Source organism: Artibeus jamaicensis, unplaced genomic scaffold, assembly GCF_021234435.1.
Source record: "Artibeus jamaicensis isolate MK-2021 breed Jamaican fruit bat unplaced genomic scaffold, CSHL_Jam_final scaffold_461, whole genome shotgun sequence".
Classification (NCBI taxonomy): domain Eukaryota; kingdom Metazoa; phylum Chordata; class Mammalia; order Chiroptera; family Phyllostomidae; genus Artibeus; species Artibeus jamaicensis.
This window is the reverse complement of record NW_026522045.1, coordinates 14641309-14660676: the sequence shown is the minus strand read 5'-3', so window position 1 is coordinate 14660676 and position 19368 is coordinate 14641309. Positions and strand designations below refer to the sequence as shown.

General features: G+C 31.8%; 1 protein-coding gene and 1 non-coding gene across 5 annotated transcripts in view; both read left to right on the top strand.

Annotated features, from left to right (window-relative positions):
• Nucleotides 1–12962, top strand: part of LRCH2 (leucine rich repeats and calponin homology domain containing 2) — a 148517-nt gene extending 135555 nt beyond the window's left edge. For 2 of the 4 annotated variants that reach the window (XM_053657502.1, XM_053657500.1), the window contains 7 exons: nt 140–184; nt 2618–2668; nt 4976–5033; nt 5796–5908; nt 6309–6446; nt 6562–6639; nt 12773–12962. In XM_053657502.1, the coding sequence (XP_053513477.1) occupies nt 140–184; nt 2618–2668; nt 4976–5033; nt 5796–5908; nt 6309–6446; nt 6562–6639; nt 12773–12892 (603 nt within the window). In that variant the 3' untranslated portion in view covers nt 12893–12962. Of the gene's footprint in view, nt 1–139; nt 185–2617; nt 2669–4975; nt 5034–5224; nt 5416–5795; nt 5909–6308; nt 6447–6561; nt 6640–12772 lie in introns of those variants that run through there. The other 2 variants (XM_053657501.1, XM_053657503.1) reach the window with 2 other exon arrangements.
• Nucleotides 2998–3126, top strand: LOC119034565 (small nucleolar RNA SNORA35). Its single transcript, XR_005079584.1, has one exon. It is a non-coding gene; the product is annotated as a small nucleolar RNA SNORA35 (small nucleolar RNA).
• Nucleotides 12963–19368: the final 6406 nt, after the last annotated feature.

Here is a 19368-nt window from a genome sequence, read left to right as displayed (position 1 = left end):
CTCTTTAAACTGCTTATGTAATTAAACTTAGTATTAGATAATTTAACAAAATACTGAAATATGAATAAACCTCATATATAAGTTACTAGTAGAGAACTCATATGTTCAAGGAAAAATATGTGTTTGAAATATTTTTCAGTATAAATCATCAAGGAAGAGTTCAAGTGGCAATGAAAATGATGAGGTGAGAAAGAGGGTAATATTATCAATTACTTAAAATATTTACTTCTCATATGTAGTTGACTAAATTAGAGTAAATTGTAATCCATGTTTCAGTGTCTTCATTATTGATTTAATGCCTGGGTTTTCTGCAATAATAAAAAGTAAGTGTTATCATATAATTATTAATTTAATCATGTAATTGCTATGTGCTCTTTGTTTATAATGGAATTTCTGATAGTTCAATTTTAGAATTTTAACATTCATCATGAAACTTTAACTCATAAATTTAAATTTTTTACATTTTTACCATCTTCTTCCTAAATCAATCTGGCGGTCTATTGAGATTTGTTTGGGATTTATTAATATATTTTCACAAATTCTTTGTACTATTTTAATGTTTAAAATTAGATTACTACAGTTTTTGCATTACTGTACATTTTTTTACCTCACCATTTTAAACTGCAGCAGCCTAGAATTTTTGAAATGATAGTCTCATTACCATGAATACTTCAGCTTTGTGTATTTTGTTTGGAGGTGTTCATAGTTAATTTGATGTTGGCTCTTGGCAGGGCTTCTGAGAACTCTAATTTTATGAAATAGAATCACACAGAAAACATTTGCTGAAAACAGAGCTAGTGTCGTGATTCATCTTGGCTGTTCTTCCTGGCCCTTTTTATTTTATACCTACTTTGGTCCTACCTGCCTCTATATCCAATCAGTTACCAAGGCCTATTTATTTATTTGTTTGTTTGTTTGTTTGCTTATCGAGAGATGGAAGGGGAGGAGAAAGAGTGGGAGAGAAACATCTGTATGGTTACCTCTCATGTGCCCTGACTAGGAATTGAACTGGCGACCCTTTGCTTCACAGGCCCATGCTCAATCCACTGAGCTACACCAGCCACGGCAGGGCCTATTTTTATTTGATACTGAAACATTTTCAATATATTCCATACCTGCATATCTGCTCTTTTTGCCCCGTCACAGGCCCTCACCATTTCTTGACTGTAGTAGCAACCTTACTCATGTCTTCCTTTGTCTAGTCCATTCTCTCTGCAACCACAATGACTGTTTTAAAGAACACAGATATGACCAGGCTATTCCCTTGCTTAGAAAGCTTCACAATGTCTCCTCATCACCTAGAGGATAAATTCTAATTCCTTAGTCAATTCTCTGCTTACCATATTAGCCTCAACTCCCAATTTGCTCTCCTTTCACTGAAGTCTCCAGCAACAGGGAACTGCTCCAAGGTTTTCCGCACTCTTCTTTCATTGCTTCTGTGCCTTTGTTTTTGTCCTCTCATCTTGCAATGCTGTTCCCTTCTTTTTCTGGTAAACACCCACTCAGTTTTTTGTTTTGTTTTGTTTTGTTTTTTGTTTCTCAGGAAACTTGCCCTTCTCAATCTCCAGCACCATCTTTCCAAGCGCCATTATCTGTGCCTCATGATATGACATTCAAAGCTCTGTCCTTTTACTTAAGAAGGTTGTATTACCTCTATCAATTAATCTTTTTTCCCTCAGATTGGAGATCCTTCAGTGGATAACATTTTACTAAATTTCAGTATTCCCAATACTTAGTGCAGTGTCTAACATATACTGGGTAGTTGGTAATCATTTGTTGAATGGTGAGTAAATGTCCTGTGTGGTATGCAGATTCAAGATTAAATGTTTAGATTTTTGTATTTGGTTGGTAGTAGTCATTCAAAAAACATAGACTGCTTAATATTATTTTATGCAATTAAATTATTTGGAATTATTTCTAAGCTCTCAGGGGTGTCAAACTCATTTTCACTGGGGGACACATCAGCCTCATGGTTGCCTTCAAAGGGCCAAATATAATTTTAGGACTGTATAAATGTAACTGCTTCTTAAGTAGGGGCAAGGAGCTCTGCACTGCCACCGGGTAGAAACAAGGTGCCGGGGCAGATAAAACAAGGTGGAGGGCTAGATTCCGCCCTTGGGCCTTGTGTTTGCCACCTGTGCTGTACATAATTTTCTAGATAAATGTTTTTATTTGGAGTGATAGAATTTTTCCATGCCCAGATTGTAATGTGTTATTGCCATTTCCCACCAGAAATGAACCTTAACACATGGATCTTTTCTAAGAAATAAGAGTTTTTCCTTTGTGATATTTAAAGGAAATACATTTATAGGAAAATACTTTGTGTGAGTAGATAGTACTTCTAAAACTTTTAAGGGCTTATTAGTCACCTGGAGATCCTATTAAAATACAGATTAGGTCTTGGGTGAGGCCTGAGACTTTGCCTTTCTAACAAGTTCCCAGAGGATGCTGATGCTGCTGATTCACAGACAACACTTTAAGCAACAAGGTGGTAGATGGTATTTTCTAGATTCTTTCTTTAGCAGTTGATCAAAACAATTTTCAGTTTCTATTTATATGTCTATATCATCATTCATGTTTTAATTTCATCTTTCATCTTTTTATTTTTATGTTTTAGCAAGACAGTGATAATGCTAATGTCTTACCACAATCTTCAATATCATCTGAGGTACAAATTCTGTTTTTATATGTTTGTATAAGTTTCTTTCTTGTCTCTTTTCTCTAACCTCATCTTTTTTTTTCCAATGTAATTTATTCACCCATATTTAGAAAGCCACATAGGTTAATTTGTACATACATAGCCTATAAAGAATCTTAAGAACACTACCATCTTTTTGTACACATATTCATAATAAATATAACATATTCACTCATTGACAGATGCATCTAGATCACAGAAAAGCATTCAATTTATATGATTTTTATGTTGTATAATCCATATTTTGAAATAAGTGATAGAAACAGCTTTAAAATTTTAATTTTAAAAACAAACTACTTCAGCATTGTGCAGTGGCCTTTGGTTTTTCTCATAACCAATTAGGTCTGAAAGCAATGCAAGAGAAACTTCCTTTTTCCACGGGAAACATCCCTGCTGTGGGTTGTTCCTATCGACAGGAGGGTACACATTTCTTAGCATCTTACACTGGAGTGGGGGAAGGGAGAAGGGCTAGATGAAAGTTTGTGAGATCTCAGTCAAATACTCCAGTGTTTTGAATAATTGATTATTCTAATTTGATTAAACCTATTGCTTTACAACAAGAGATAAATTTTTAAATTTTTAAACAGTATCTTTTTCTATTTAAAATTACCTTATTTAGTATTCTACAAAAGTGTTGACATTAGTAAGTGATTAAAACTTTTAAATAAAATTGGATGTTAGTTTTATAAACATGTTTCTAAATTACTTGTATGGCAGGTAAAATGGTTTACATTCTTTTGGAAAATAGTTTAAATTAGGATATCTTAAAATTAGTCTTTGTCATATGCTTTTGTAAGTCTTTTACTTTCAATTATAACAAATGTAAGCATATAAGTGACTACTTATTTGCCTAATTGCTTTGTGATTTTTATGATCATTGGTCATGGGGAAAGTATTGGTGCCAGTTTTCTCAAGTAAATTACATTGCTTATATAATACATTTTGCTTGCATTTGGATAAGTAAAAATTTTGTCTGTGAATTCATAACATTTTAGCAAAATAATGAAGACAAACTGTGAGGCTTGCGGATGCTTAGATTGGTGAGCGTGTGTTTTGGTAGCTCAATTAACATTCAACTTGAACTATATATCACATGTTAATCAGAAAATTCGGAGAATCAACAAAATTCTGATTGCTTCCATTTCATCTGTGAAAGGAAAAGGATGAAAAAAATGGTATAGCCCTGGCTGGTGTAGCTCAGTGGCTAGAGCAAGGGCCTGCGAACCAGAGGATCAAGGTTCGATTCCCAGTCAGGGCACATGCCTGGGTTGCAGGTCAGTTCCCAGAAGGGGACGCGTGAGAGGCAACCATACACTGATATTTCTCTCTTTCTCTCCTTCCCTTCCCCTCTAAAGATAAGTAAATAAAATCTTTAAAAAATGGTATAGAACTTTACTACTAACAAAGGCTTGCCTGTAAATTTGAATCTAAGAGAAGTCCTATGAACTGGGTATTAGCCTCATTATTTTACAGCTGAAGAGACTGATAAACTTTGCCGAAAGACCCCAGTGAATAAGTGGTGGAGAAGTGACTGAAACCCAGACTGTATATACTTCACAATTGTTGCACAGATTAAATAAGATGCTGCTAACATTACATTATCTTACCACTTTACAAAGTGTTGTAGTTATCTCAGTTAATCTTCACAATATCCCATTTTAAAGATGAAGAAAATCACAGAGAAATTAAATGTTCTGCCTAAGACTTAACCTAAGCTTTATGATGAGTTCATTTGCCTTTTTTGAAGTTCAGATTTTTAAAATATGCCACAGTTCTTTCCACAGCATGTAACTGTGTGAAAGCACTTTGAAGCAATGTGCATTCAAAAAGAAGACATAATAATTTATTGTCTCTCATTCTGGAGTTCCTGTTAGTATGCATGTATATTTTTGCCTCATAGTGTCCCCTAAGTGTCAGCTCCATGGTATATGCTAAGTAAATGTTGTTAATTTCACTTATCTTTTCACTGAAGTTTACTTCATTTCAGACTTTGTTGTTTACTTAAAAATAATATCTATTAAATTTATATACTTCAATAATTTGACTTTTGATTTTACTTATACTATGGGAGAAAAATATTTAAAGGCTTATATAATCAGGTCAATTAGCAAATATTTATATACCTTTTAAAAGTGAAATTATCAATTTAAATGGAAATGCAGTTTGGCTTTTTTTACTTCACTAATAGAAAAAATAAATACTTCTCAAAATTGGAATGGATATGAATAACTACCGTAATTATTTTGAAAGAAAACAGGTTTTATTTTCTGTTTTTAGGAATATGATAAAACTGATGGTTTTTCACATGGTCCTTTTGGCTTGAAGCCTAGATCAGGTAAATATATATTCTGCAAATAAAATTTATTGGTTATATATGAAACTAGAGTTTCCAAGCTTAAGTGGGATTTGATTCCATAGTTTTAAGTACACGCAGATTCTTTCCCCTCTCCAAAAGTAATTTTCTCTTAACCTTATTTGTCTTTCCAATTCCCATTCCCCATTTCTTTCTTCCTCTTTACCTTCAAGCTCCTGAAACCTCAGCTTTTTGCCTTAGATATACTGCAGTCTTATTTCTACACTACTGTGACTGCTATTAGAATGACCACTCTGCCAGCAAACCAAACACTGTTTGAAATTATAGCACTCCATTATATTGTGGTTTTAAAAAGGGATCTTTTCGCATTTGGCAAGCCCAAAAGAAAATGGATCCATGTTACTTGGCAAGGTATTGAATTACAGTTTTTATTCCTGAATAACTATTGACCTTCAAGAATAATTTCATTTTTCTTTAAAGATAATAATAAAGGCTGATTTATGTTTAATAATTTTTAAGCTGGATCATAAATTTCTAAAAATGTATATTTATATAAGAACATATATAGGTGGTAGAAATGGTTACACTTGTCTTCCCTGTTGCTTTCAATTATGCAGATAAGTAGATTTCGATTATATTCTATAAAAATATTTAGAATGTATTATAAAGTAATAGTGTTCAGTGAAATTTTGTATTGATTCTTTTTATCATGCCTCTTTCCCTACCGATGGTTGATCCTTCTTATTAGCTTTGTTATAAATTAGGAAATTTCTGTTTTTATAGCTTTTAGCCGCTCATCTCGCCAGGAATATGGGGCAGCGGATCCTGGATTTACAATGAGAAGAAAGATGGAACATTTACGGGAAGAACGAGAGCAAATACGACAACTTCGCAATGTAAGTCTGATTGACCTTTCAGATCTGCTTTGTATGAATGGGTTTAACTTGGAAAATTAACAATATATATGGAGCCCTAGCTGGTGTGGCTCAGTGTATTGAGCACTGGCCTGCAAACCAAAGGGTCGCTGGTTTGATTCCCAGTCAGGGCACATGCCTGGGTTGCAGGCAAAGTCCCCAGTAGGGGGGTGCATGGCAGGCAGCCACACATTGATGTTTCTGTCCCTCTCTTTCTCCCTCTCTTCCCCTCTGTCTAAAAGTAAATAAGCAAAATCTTTAAAAAATGTATATGGATTTTATTTTCAATACTCTTTAAAATTTTGGGTTATATAATACTTTGTAATATAAATATATAACATATTTAGGTAGAATATCTGTGATTTATACTTGTTTTTTATAGAATCTTGAATCCAAGTTAAAAGTAATTTTGCCTGATGACATTGGAGCTGCACTCATGGATGGGGTTGTTCTTTGTCATTTAGCCAATCATATAAGGCCACGCTCTGTAGCTAGTATTCATGTGCCATCACCAGCGGTGGTAAGTTTTGTCAACAAATTGTAAGTTCTATTGAAACTGTTTTTAAAGAATATCAATTTTGATTAATTTCTGTATAAATATACCTGTAAATATACCCTTTCTTCTTACTTTATAGCCTAAACTGAGCATGGCAAAATGTCGAAGAAATGTAGAAAACTTTCTTGATGCTTGTAAAAAGTTGGGTGTCTCACAGGTAATTGTAATTTCTCTAACATAATAATAATTTAAATATTTATTACATATGTACTGCATTTCTTTTATTCTTTACAATTGGAATGAATAATGCTTTTTGAACATGAAAATGATTACCTTCCATGGATACCTTGTACAGAGTTCCAACTTTTACTATGGTAGCACTGTAATGAATGTTTTTAAGCTATTTTGAAAGTCATTTAGGAAACAGCTACATATATGTAAAATTGTACTCATTGTACACATCATTGAATAAACATAAATAAGCAATCATATTACAACTTGGTTTTGATCATTGCTGCTATCTTTTTTCTGCTGGAGGACATTTGGACTCCTTTGTAAAATAACTCCATGGACAGATTCTTAGAAGATTTACATTCAAGGTGAACAGTGTTTTAAACTTTATTTAAAATGTCTAATTGGAAATCTTAGTAACATATTCTGATAATTTCTCACTGGAAAAACTCTGAAATTTGTAGGAATTAGCTTATATTTTATGTAATAGTTGCAATTATAAAATTAACAATTAAAGTTATATTATAAATTTGTAATGAAAATAACCAAAATGTGGTTTTTTTTAAAACATGGTAAGCTTAATGTCAATGTGACTCACTTTTGAGCAGATGTGACACTGTTAGCAGGTTGCAATCTAGTTGTGCTTTTTAAATTTTAGTTTAATTTTTAAAAATTATTTTTATTGAGACGTAATTGACATATAACATTGCATAAGTTTAAGGTGTATGATGTGTTGATTTGATACACTTATATAATGAGTTGGGTGGTTAAGCTCTCTTTTCAAGTGTCATAATAATTTAGTCTGTAGATTCCGCTTTAACTTCTTTTCTCAAGTGAGTAAATATAATTTATACAGAGAGAACCAGTTGAATTGCTGTGTATATGGAAACTATTTGCTGTTCTCTTCTAATTTTCTCTATGCTTGACATGATGTTTTAAAATTTCAATTCTTAACCATTTTATGTTCTTTCTTTTTTGTACTCTTAATCTTTTACTGAGAAAATAGAAAAATTAGGAAAGTTTTTTCCTAATAATGCATTATATACATTTTTCCCATTTTTGTTTTCAGAATGTTTTAAGGAGAGTTCTCAGTAAACATATTTTTTAATGAATCATGTTTTTATAGATGAGGACACTGAGGCACAGAGAGAGGTTAGGAAACTTATCCAAGGTCACACTTTTAGTAAATAATGGAACCATGCCATGAGCTCCAGTGATCTAACTCCAGAACCCACCCTCTTAACTTGGATACTCTATCTTCTTATGTGAAAAAAAGACAGTCCAACATACTACAAACACCTTCATGATACATTAAGCAAGGAGGGTAAATGGGAAGTTCTTACAAAAACTATTCTCCTTAGCATACTCTTGTCTTCTCTGACTTGTTGTAGGGCAGTGTTTGTGCCCCACCTTTCCTCAACATAAGAGGGGGTGCTATGGAGGAAACAGTCAACAACTCCCATTTTCTAAACTTTATAGCTACTGGCAGTGAAGGAAAAGTTTTATTTTTAGCTTCAAGTTGTTATTTCATGACTTAGAAATGGTAATCTTTAGTCACTTTTTTCATTTGTTTTTTTGTATTTTAGGATATTTTGTGTTTTTAACAGTTTTATTAGCTACAATTGACATAAAATAAAGTACATATAAATAACATGTACAATTTGATAAGTTTTGACAAGTATATACACCATGAAAACTTCATCAAAGTCAAAGTAGTGAACATGTACATTATCCTCAAAAGTTTCCTTGTGGCCCTTTGCAATCCATCCTTCTACCAGGAAACCATTTATCTGCTATTAAAATCGTGTAGTTGGCATTTTCTATCCAATGTTGTCCATAAATGGAATGATACAATATATATGAATTTTTCTGGCTTTTTCCACTCAGTATAATTATATTAAGACTCCATGTTGTTGCGTGTGTAAATAGGTCGTTCTTTTTATTGCTGAGTAGTATGAATATACCACAGTTTGTTGGTCTGTTGACTTGTTGATGGCCATTTCAGTTATTCCCAACTTTAGGGATTACTACAAATAAGGCATCTATGAGCATTTATGTTCTTTGGCTGTATGAATTCTTTACTTTTGGGTAAATATCTAAGAGCTTAGGATTGAAATGACTGGAATATATGGTAGGTATATGCTTATAACAAAGTACAATATATATAAAAAACTCATACAATTTTACACCAAACAAACAATCCAGTTAAAAATGGGCAGAATATCTGAACAGATACTTCCCCCAAGTACCAATTGCCAGCCAGTGGCCAACAGATACATGAAAAACTGCTCAACTTCACTAGCTATTAGGGAAATGCAAATCAAAACTACAATGACATATTATCTCACAGCTCTTAGAAAGGCTATTATCAACAAGATAGGCAATAACAGGCATTGGAAAAGTTTTGGAGAAGAAGGAACCCTCATTCACTGTTGGTGGGAATGTAAACTGGTACAGCCACTATGGAAAACAATATGGCACTTCCTCAAAAAATTAAGGATAGAATTGCCATATGACCCAGCAACTCCTATTCTGGGTATCTACCTGAAATATTTGAAAACATTTATTTGCAAAGATATATGCACCCCTGTGTTCATTGCAACATTATTCATGGTGGCCAAGACATGAAAACAACCAACGTGTCCTTCAATAGATGATTGGATAAAGATGTGATACATATCCAGGGGTGTCCAACCTGTGGCCCAGGATGGCTATGAATGCAACCCAACACAAAATCATAAGTTTACTTAAAACATTATGAGGTTTTTTAATGATTACATGTCACAATATATTTAATGTGGCCCAAGACAACTCTTGTTTTAAGTGTGGCCCAGAGATGCCAAAAGATTGGACACTCCTGAAATCAAATACTACTCAAGCATAAGAAAAGATGATATACTGCCATTTGGGATAACATGAATGGATCTTGAGAATGTCATGCTAAGTGAAATAAGTCAGACAGAAAAATTCAACAATCTCATAAATTTACTCACATGTGGGTTATAAAACTGAATGCAACTAGTTAAGAAGAAAAACAATAAAAAATTTATAGATGCAGACAATGGTATGGTGGTTACCAGAGGGAAGGGGCAGAAGTGGGGGTAAAGGGTGTGGGGGCCAAATATATGGTGATGGAAGAAGATTTGACTTTGGAAGGTGGACACACAATGCAGTATACAGATTATGTACATAGAATTGCGCACTTGAAACCTGTATAATTTTATTAACCAATGTCACCTTGATAAATTTAATTTAAAAATTAAAATAAAAATAAACAAAAAAAGAAAGTACTAGACTGTTTTCTAAAGTGGCCACACCATTAAACACTTCTATCAGCGGTGTATAAGAAAACATCTCCTTCATTTCCTCAACAACATGTAATATGGTCAGTGGGTTTTTTTGTTGTTTTGTTCTTTTTTCAGTTTTAGCCATTATAATAGTTATGTACTGGTTTGCCAATATGGTTTTACTTTGCATTTGCCTAAAGACTAATGATGTCGATCAACTTTTCAAGGTTTATTTGCCATTTATATGAATTCTGTTATGAAGTGTCCATTTGAATCTTTTGTCAATTTCTAATTGGGTTGTTTTCTTATCATTGAGTTTGAGATTTCTTTATAAAATATGTAGAAAGTCTTTTATCAGATGTATGATTTACAAACATTGTCTCCCAGTCTTTGATTTGTCCTTTCATTCTTATTGTAGTATCTTTCTTAGAGCAGTTTTGATTTATTTTTGTTTTTGCCTGCAATTTTGTTTTATTTTATTTTTTAAATTATGTTCAGTTATAGTTGTCCCGCCTTCCCCCCATTGCTCTCCCATGCCCCATCCCCCACCCTATTCCCACAGTTGTTTGAGGTAAAATTGATCATGGTGTCAGACCAAAAATATTTTTGCATAAATCCAGGTCAGAAAAATTTTCTATGTTTATTTTTAGAAGTTTTATAATCTTAGGTTTTACATTTAGGTCTATTATAAAATTTAAATTTCTTCAACAAATGTTAAAGCTATTCTGTTTTTTTAAAATTTCTTCTTGTGTGAGCTTTGGTATTCTGTCTTTCAAAGGATTTGTCTATTTTATCTACTTAACCAGACTTATTGTTATAAAGTTATTTATCTTTTTAACATTTGAAGAATCTCTTCTGATGTTACTTCTCTTATTTCTGATATTGGTAATTTATGCATTTTTTCTTTTTCTTGATTAATGTAGCTAGAGGTTTATTAATTTTTTAAATCTTCTCAATGAACTAATGTGGTTTCATTGCTTTTCCCCTATCATTTTGTTTTATTGTATTGTTTTCCTCTTTCATCTTCATTATTTTCTTCTTTCTGCTTGTCATTAGTTTAATGTGCTCTTTTCTACTTTGTGAGGTGGGAACTAAGTCATTGATTTGAAACCTTTTTCTATTCTGATATGTACCTCAGTGGTTATTTGAATACATAAGCAAAATATTAGGAGGGCAACTAATGTTGCATTGAAAATAGATATAAAAAGATGGTTTTTGAGAACTCTTAATAAATGTGATATTACAGTAGTATTTGGCGAATGGGTTATTGGGGTGAGGAAGAAAGAAAAGGGTATTATGATTCTCAGGTTTTTGTTGAGAGAGATTAAACTGTGTACTACTTGCTTAGGTATAGAATAAAGAAGGACCAGTTAATTAAGTGAGGAAGTAGTTCTGTTGTGGACACATTGATTTTGATATGTCTGTTGGACCTCCATTTGGCTGTATGAAGTTGACATTTGTATCCGGAGCCTAATAGCGAAATCTGGGCAGGAAATATATTTTTGAAAGTCATCAGATGGAGGAAATAGTTGTTATAATTCAGAAATAGGGGTCCAGTCTTGCCAACGCTCCCAGTGCTTCAAGAAACAGTAGATTTAAAACAAATAATGTTTATAGGTTTTTAAACACTGTGCTAACCAACTAAAATACAGTTATCAGCCATACGGGGCCTGTAAGTGGTCTGTTTGCCATTCCTGTATCCACTACTAGCTTATTTTCCTGAGGTGAACAGTGTCCCAACTGAAGCAATGGACTGCATTGTTTCTTTAAAAATAGCTATCAAATAGCTTTATTTGATGTTGTATGCATGCATGCAAAACTTCAGTTAACCCTTGCTGTTTTGATAAAGCTTTGGGAATAACAAGGAGAGGATATAGTATAAAGCAGGGATCTCAAACTCATTTTCACAGAGGGCCACATCAACCTCATGGTTGCCTTCAAAGAGCCAAAATAATTTTAGGACTTTATAAATGTAACTACTCCTTAACTGTTAAGGAGTAGAAATTACATTCAGACCTTTGAAGGCAACTGTGAAGCTGATGTAGCCCCCAGTGAAAATGAGTTTCACACCCCTGGTGTAAAGTGAGGAGAGAGTGAAGATAGAACCCTTTGAAAACCTTAGGATGTTAGAAGAGAATGATGAAAGCTAATGAAACCTAATGCAAAGTTGTCTCTAAACTTCTTTCTCATGGAGTTGTGAAGATCAAATGACACATGTGATGTGCTTAGAAGAGGAGACAGTTGCTATTGTTCAAATTCTAGATTATTCGAAATAAGAAGCAACACAACAGTACTAGAAGCTGGAGGGAAGCACCCTTAAGATAAGAAAATTACTGAAGTGGTACATATATATCAGAGATCATGGAACCTTGGAACTTATAGAAAGAAGCACAGTACAAAGTGCTTCCATGTACAGGCTGTTTTGTTTGTTTTTCACATAGTTCCATCTTCAGGATGAAGAAACTGAGTCTCAGGAAAGTTGAATACTTCATATTACATAGCCCTTAGATCTCCTGGCTGGAATTGTAGTGCTTTGTCTGTTCCAGCACAAGAGCTTAGGAAACATTTAGCATGACTGTTCACTTAGAAATATTTGTTTAGGTAGAGCAAGCAGATCAACATCAGATCAAACACAGCTCATAAATAATAATCTTATAACATAAAAGTCTACTTTAAACAACAGACATTTTAGATTAAAATCAATTAGTATTTGTGTGTTCTTCACATGAAATTTTATAAAAAGCATGTTTAAAAAATCCAGTTTTGACTAATTTAGGCTTTACTGCATTATTGAAAAACAAATGTTCAGATATCTTTTTTTTTTTTTTCCAGGAAAGACTCTGTTTGCCTCATCATATTTTGGAAGAAAGAGGTCTTGTGAAAGTCGGTGTCACAGTTCAGGCTCTTCTTGAATTACCTATGGCCAAGGCATCTCAGCTTTCTACAGCTTAATATAACATTTAAAAATCATAAGTGTATAGTTTCATTTATTTGAAGTGATTTCAAGTTACTCAAATTCATGAATAAGATTATCTGATAAAAATAATTTTATTAGATTAAGTTTTAGTTTTAAAAAAATTTGTGTTATATTAAATTTTGTGTTATATAAATAGCCCAAACCTACTTTGAGAGAAAACTGGACTAAAACTAAAAAAGAGAATTCAAATTCTTTTTTTACTTAGTCAGTTGGTAACCTTATTTTTGAAATTCAAATTGATACTAAATTTAAAATACGATTTCAATTTAATAATTACTTTAGGTTTAATTTTTAATATAGCATACCAGTAATATCTAGATAAGATAATCTTTGTTTACCTATTTAAACAATTCTATATTTGAGTTATTCAGTTCTCTTCTAGTTTATACAGAATTTCTTTAATCTTTGGTCTTAGTTTCTAGAAAAAAATGAGTAGAAAATATAGGAGTATGACTTTATATTGAATTGTTTTAGTATTATAGGTTGTTGCCAAAATATTTTCAGTTGTACTGTAGATTGTTTACATGTGAAGTGCCTGTGTAATTGATGACTAATTTAGTCTTAAACATTTTTGCAATTTGTTTTAATGTGTTATGGAATCAGTGAAACTTTAAAATATTTTAGTAGGTTATGTTATGTCAGTAATATGTGAGGATTTAAATGTGACTCACATTGTGATATTTGTGGTTTTTTTACTTAGTCCATTGCAATTTTCCTTAAATTGGTTATTTCATGTTGTCAAAAAACAATATTAATATGCTTAATTTATGCTATTTAATTTTGCAAAACTTAATCATCTTTTAAAATGTATTGTTTGAAGAGTATTTTATTTCTGTATTGAAAATGTTACACAAAGCAGTAAGGTTTTTGAGAACTAGCAAAGTACTAATTATCAAGGATATTTTGAAAAAGCTGCCAAAGTTTGCTTTATGTTTTTATTTTCAGGAACATTGCATCCATGTGCTCCCTTTAGTTAGATTCATAGAGTAACAATTGAGGAATAGGCTTTTATTCAAAATGTGGTCATTTGTAGATCCTGTAAATCTTATGATACTTGACTAACATGATGTTGAATTAAACACAGACCGTTATATAAATGTTTTCATAAATATAATGTTACAAAAAGTCCTCGTTTAATTTAGAGGTGGAGGAATTTACATTGGTAGTAGTACAGGTATGTTTCAAAAACATTACTGTAATGAATAATTGTTTCCTATAGAAGAACCTTAGTATAATTACTTTTGTAGTAGCCAATCAAGTATCATATCTTAAATATGTGATTATTTGCACTTGTTACCTCTTAAAATGGATGCAACTTATTAAAGACGTTGGCCTGGGTGTATCAAAGGGTATATATAAAAGACAAAAACTATTGTGCCAAATAGTTTAATAAGGGCTGATTTAGAAACAACTCTACTTTTTTGGATCAGTTGGCATGAAGCCATATAATTAAATTTTAGCTTTAGAATACAGACGTGTTTTTTACATTCCCCAAGGGTCAAATTGGAGCTTATAAAGAATTAAAGGCTCTTAAGACTATATAGTCTAAACATTTTTAGTAATGTATTACTTTAAATATTTGAGCTAATTAGTAACTATTTTTCAGTTGGATCAAAAAAAAAAAAAAAAGCTTCACTGACATAATCTCCCTAGTAAAAACTTAGGTAGTAAAGGTAAAAAAAAAAGGCAAATAAATTCTTCAGCTATCAGTTTTTATTGTAGAAATTTGATAATGTTACAAATAAAGTAATCGTTAAAAGCTAAAGCAATCGTTCATACTGCTGTTATATAACATGCTATAGGATTTCTCTTACTCATCAATCTAGGTGTTAATTATTTTCTAAGTATCTTTGTTTTGTACCATTGAAATATTAGTGAAATTATAGGTCATTTTCTTATTGTATTTTACTTGTCAACTAATTATTACTTTCAAGAGAAAATGCACCAGAACCTCACTGTAGCATTTTTTTACTACAAAGCAAAATTCCTTTTAGCATGGGTCCGTCTGAAGGCCATACCCTGGCAGTTTATTTACCATAGTGCCAAAAGGCAATACCACTTCTGAGAAGTTTCACAGCATAGTGCCCAAGGACACATTATATCAAGGCTCTGATGTATTTCTTTTAGTAGTTTTTAAATAACTATAAAACATTTTATGGTTATTATATATTTACTTTACCAGTTATTGAATTAAGAATGATTATCATTATTTGACTTAGCTATGTGATTTGAAGAGGGTTAAATAATCAAACTGAAATATTTTATTAGGCCCTAAAAATGCAGTATATATCTGTCTGCTAAATTTATTACTGTAAGGCACAAGAAAGAAGTGATGTTGGATAAGTTAGAGTTGAAGTAAAGAATGAATGCATTGCCATTTGTTTAATAATTATCTTTACAGAATACTAGTTTATTGACTTTTCTAAAGGAATTTTTTGAAGAATTCAGAAATGTTTGTATTGGTCACAGATCTATCATGACTGATTTTTCTGATGTATTTAAAAATGAATGGCACCCTAAATGTATATTACGGATGCAAACTGTGGATAAATAAAGTTGAACAAAAAAATTAGTCTGAAATTTCTCTTTCTCACTTTACCTCTTCTCTTAACATCACAGCATCCATTTTTTTATAGGTGTTTGATAGTTTGTATCTGTGTTCTCTAATATGGAAAAATAGGCTTCAAAAGGATATTCAAAGTAATTCATTTTAGAGTCTTGATTCTTTTATATTATACCATTTTCAGTTGCTAATGTTTTCTTTAAAAAGAAGTAAGTCCCCAGTATATCTTTATAAAATAATGTCACCTTTATATAAAATAGACTCTTCATGTAACATAGTTTAACAAAAGATAAGATAGGTCAAATTGTGATCATTTTTATTGTTGTTCAAGTATAGTTGTCTCCATTTTCTCCCCGATACTCCCCCCACCCCAGCCATCCCCACCTCCCACCCTCGATTCTACCCCCTTTGGTATTGTCCATGTGTCCTTTATAATTGTTCCTGATAGATTTTAGTACAAGGTATATGATTGAATTACCCTTAAGGTTTTGATTAAAAAAATAATCTTCTATTTTCAAGTTATTCTAATTTTTTAAAACCACATATTTTATTAAAATTATTTATTTACAATGGTTACTCATCCTAAAAGAAGACAGTTATTCAGGTAAATATTATCAAAAATAATTTTGCCCTGTTTTATATTTACCCTAAAACCTCAGATTTAAATGATTTTTTTATGTAAGCAAATATTTGGCATTAAGTTGTTTGAAAACTATCCTAATTTTATCACAAAATTTTTTAATTGTCTTCAGATCCTGATCCTGCTGGCCCAGTGACCAGTTTGTGTAATAAGGATCTGTGGTATTTCAAGCTTCTTATTAATATCAGTTTACTGTACAAAATAGTTTGATATTTTAAATAATGGATGTCTCAACTCCTTTATAACAGGTATTTAATATTTTTAATAGGTCTCTATTCTGAAAAGTATTCTGTTTGATTTGCTTTAATAAATTTTGATGTTCTACATGGAATGGTCCTAAGAATCTCAGGAACCTATCTTAGTGTGCAGAGCAATCCACAGGACTAGGTTCCCTTCGATATATTACTGTATATTAGATTAATCTGAAAATGCCCAGATGTCTTTTGTTCCTTAAGATGTGATTTTTTTCTATTTCTGAATTTTAAAACATGAAAAAATTCATGTGCTTATGGTATCTAAATAGGTTAGATTTTCCATAAATAGGTGTGTGTGCATGCACGTGTTTAATACAAGGTTCCAGCTGTTTTGGCTAAGGTAAGTCTTACTGCATTGGAAAACCAGAGTTTAGGAGTTATGAGAATGGCTTCAGTAGTTTAGGATGAAAAGTTGTACATTGAGTCCTTTAAACGTTATGAAAATTTGTAAAACGGTTCTTTAAAATTTAAATTTTTTATATTCTTAGATTATAAAATACATAATTTTGATTACATGGCCATTTAAGATTAGGAACAATACATTTTTTACTTTATTCCATTAATATGCATTAAGTACCTACGTATATAGGTAAGATATGTATTAAGTATTTATATATGCAAATGCCATATTTTGCCATGGCACATTTTACCCAAATATTTTAGGGAAAAACAAGGATATGCATTATACATGGGTAGTACCTGAAAAACCTTGTATCTGTTCTTGTGTTTTGTAATTATTTGTTATGTAAAATTTCTTGTACCATAATATGTTCAAAAGTAAATGCTAGGGATAAAAATGTATGTTGGATACAGAACCAATGTGGACTCTGGCCAAAATGGAGGTGTAAGTAGATATATATTGCCTCCTCACTCAACTGAAAGAAGATTAGCAACCAATTTAAAAATGAAACAACCACAACTGCCAGAAAATCAAACTGCATGAAAGACCAACAACCAAGAAATTAAAGAAGAAACATTCGTCCAGACAGGTAGGAGGGGCAGAGATGGGCAGCCAGAGATGGGGAGATTATATATATATGAATGGGTGGGGAAGGAGGTGGACAAAGGGGGCACGGGGACATCTGTAATAGTGTCAACAATAAAAGTTAAGTTAAAAACAAGTATATTTATTTAATTCTAAGTATTTATGATTTCTAATCTGAGCTCAAACTTTCAAGTACACATTATTCCCCCAACAAACAAGAAAAGGTATTTCATTTTATTTGTTTTAGTAAATTGTATTGACTTAAAATATTTGAATATTTGTACTAATTTTGATGTTTTCCAAAGCATGTAAGTTTTTAGTTAAAAAGCAAATTAAGAACTTTGCGGTTGGTGCTGGGATAGAGGTGCTCCTTACCCTTATCCCATACCTTGTCCTGTGCATCTCTTCCATTTGGCAGTTTCTGAGTTATCTGTTTTTATAAGAAATTTGAAATCTAGTAAGGTAAAACAAATGAACAAGACAATTAAGATCCAAGTTAACCTGAAATTTATTATCATGCTCATATTTTACCAGCTAACTGTTAAAACCTTTTTTTCAATTACAGTTTGCACTTAGTATTATTTTTATTATTTTTATTTCAGATATATAGTATAATGGTTAGAGAATCATGTATTTTACAAAATGGACTACCCAATATTTCCAGTACCCCCCCAGCATCATACAAAGCTATCATAATATTATTGACTATATTCCCAATACTGTATACTTTACATCCCCACGACTATTCTGTAACTACCAAACTGCACTTCTCAGTCCCTTCAACCTTTTCACCAGTCCCCCCAACCTCCCTCCCCTCTGGCAACCACCAACCTGTTCTCTTATATTTATGAGCCTGATTCTGTTCAACTTGTTCGTTTATATTATTCTTTAGATTCCACAAATAAGTGAAATAATTTGGTATTTGTCTTTTTTTGACTTATTTTACTTAGGAATTCTCCCATTCAGTAGGTGGTCTTTTCATTTTATTTATGGTTTCCTTTGCTACGTAAAAAAATTTTTAGTTTGATATATTTTTTGTGTGTATCTTTATTCACATTTGTGTATTTTTTCTCTTGTTTCCTTTGCCCATTTTTTCGTTTGTTTTCTATGTTCAAGGAAATAAATCAAAAAATATTGCTAAGAGAAATAATTGTGATTTTACTGCCCATGGTTTCTTCTAGGAATTTTACCGTTTTGAGTCTTATATTTATTTAATGTAAGATTTAATGTTAGATTTATTTAATCTATTATTTTAGTTTATTCTTGTATTTGGTATAAGAAAGCTTCTAGTTTCATTTTTTGCATGTATCTGTCCAATTTTCCCAACACCATTTATTGATTAGACTGTCTTTACACCATTGTATGTTGTTGCCTCCTTTGTCTAATATTAATTGACCATATAGGCATGGGTTTATTTCTGGGCTCACTTTCTATGTCATTGATCTATGTGTCTATTTATATGCAGGTACCATGCTGTTTTTATTACTATCATGATGTTTGATATCAGGTAGCATGAGACCTCCAGCTTTGTTTGTTTTTTGTCAAGATTGCTGAGGCTATTCAGGATCTTTTGTGGTTCCATGTAAATTTTTGGATTATTTGTTCTAGTCCTGTGAAATATGCCATTGATATGTTGGTAGGAATTGTGCTGAAAATACAGATTACTTTTTGTAGTATGGAGATTTTAACAATGTTAATTCTTCCTACCCACGAACATGGTATATGCTTCCATTTATTTGTATCTTCCTCAAATTTGTTCATCAGTGTCTTATAATTTTCCAAGTATAGGGATTTTACCCCCTTTGTTACATTTTTCCTACTTATTTTATTTGTTTTTGATGCAATTGTAAATGGGATTGTTTTCTTGGTTTTTCTTTCTGATAGATTATTATTAGTATTTGAAAATGCAATTTATTTTGGAATATTTATGTTATATCCTGCTACTTTATTAAATTCATTCAACAGTTCAATTAATAGTTTCTGCTGGAATCTTTATTATTCTCTACATA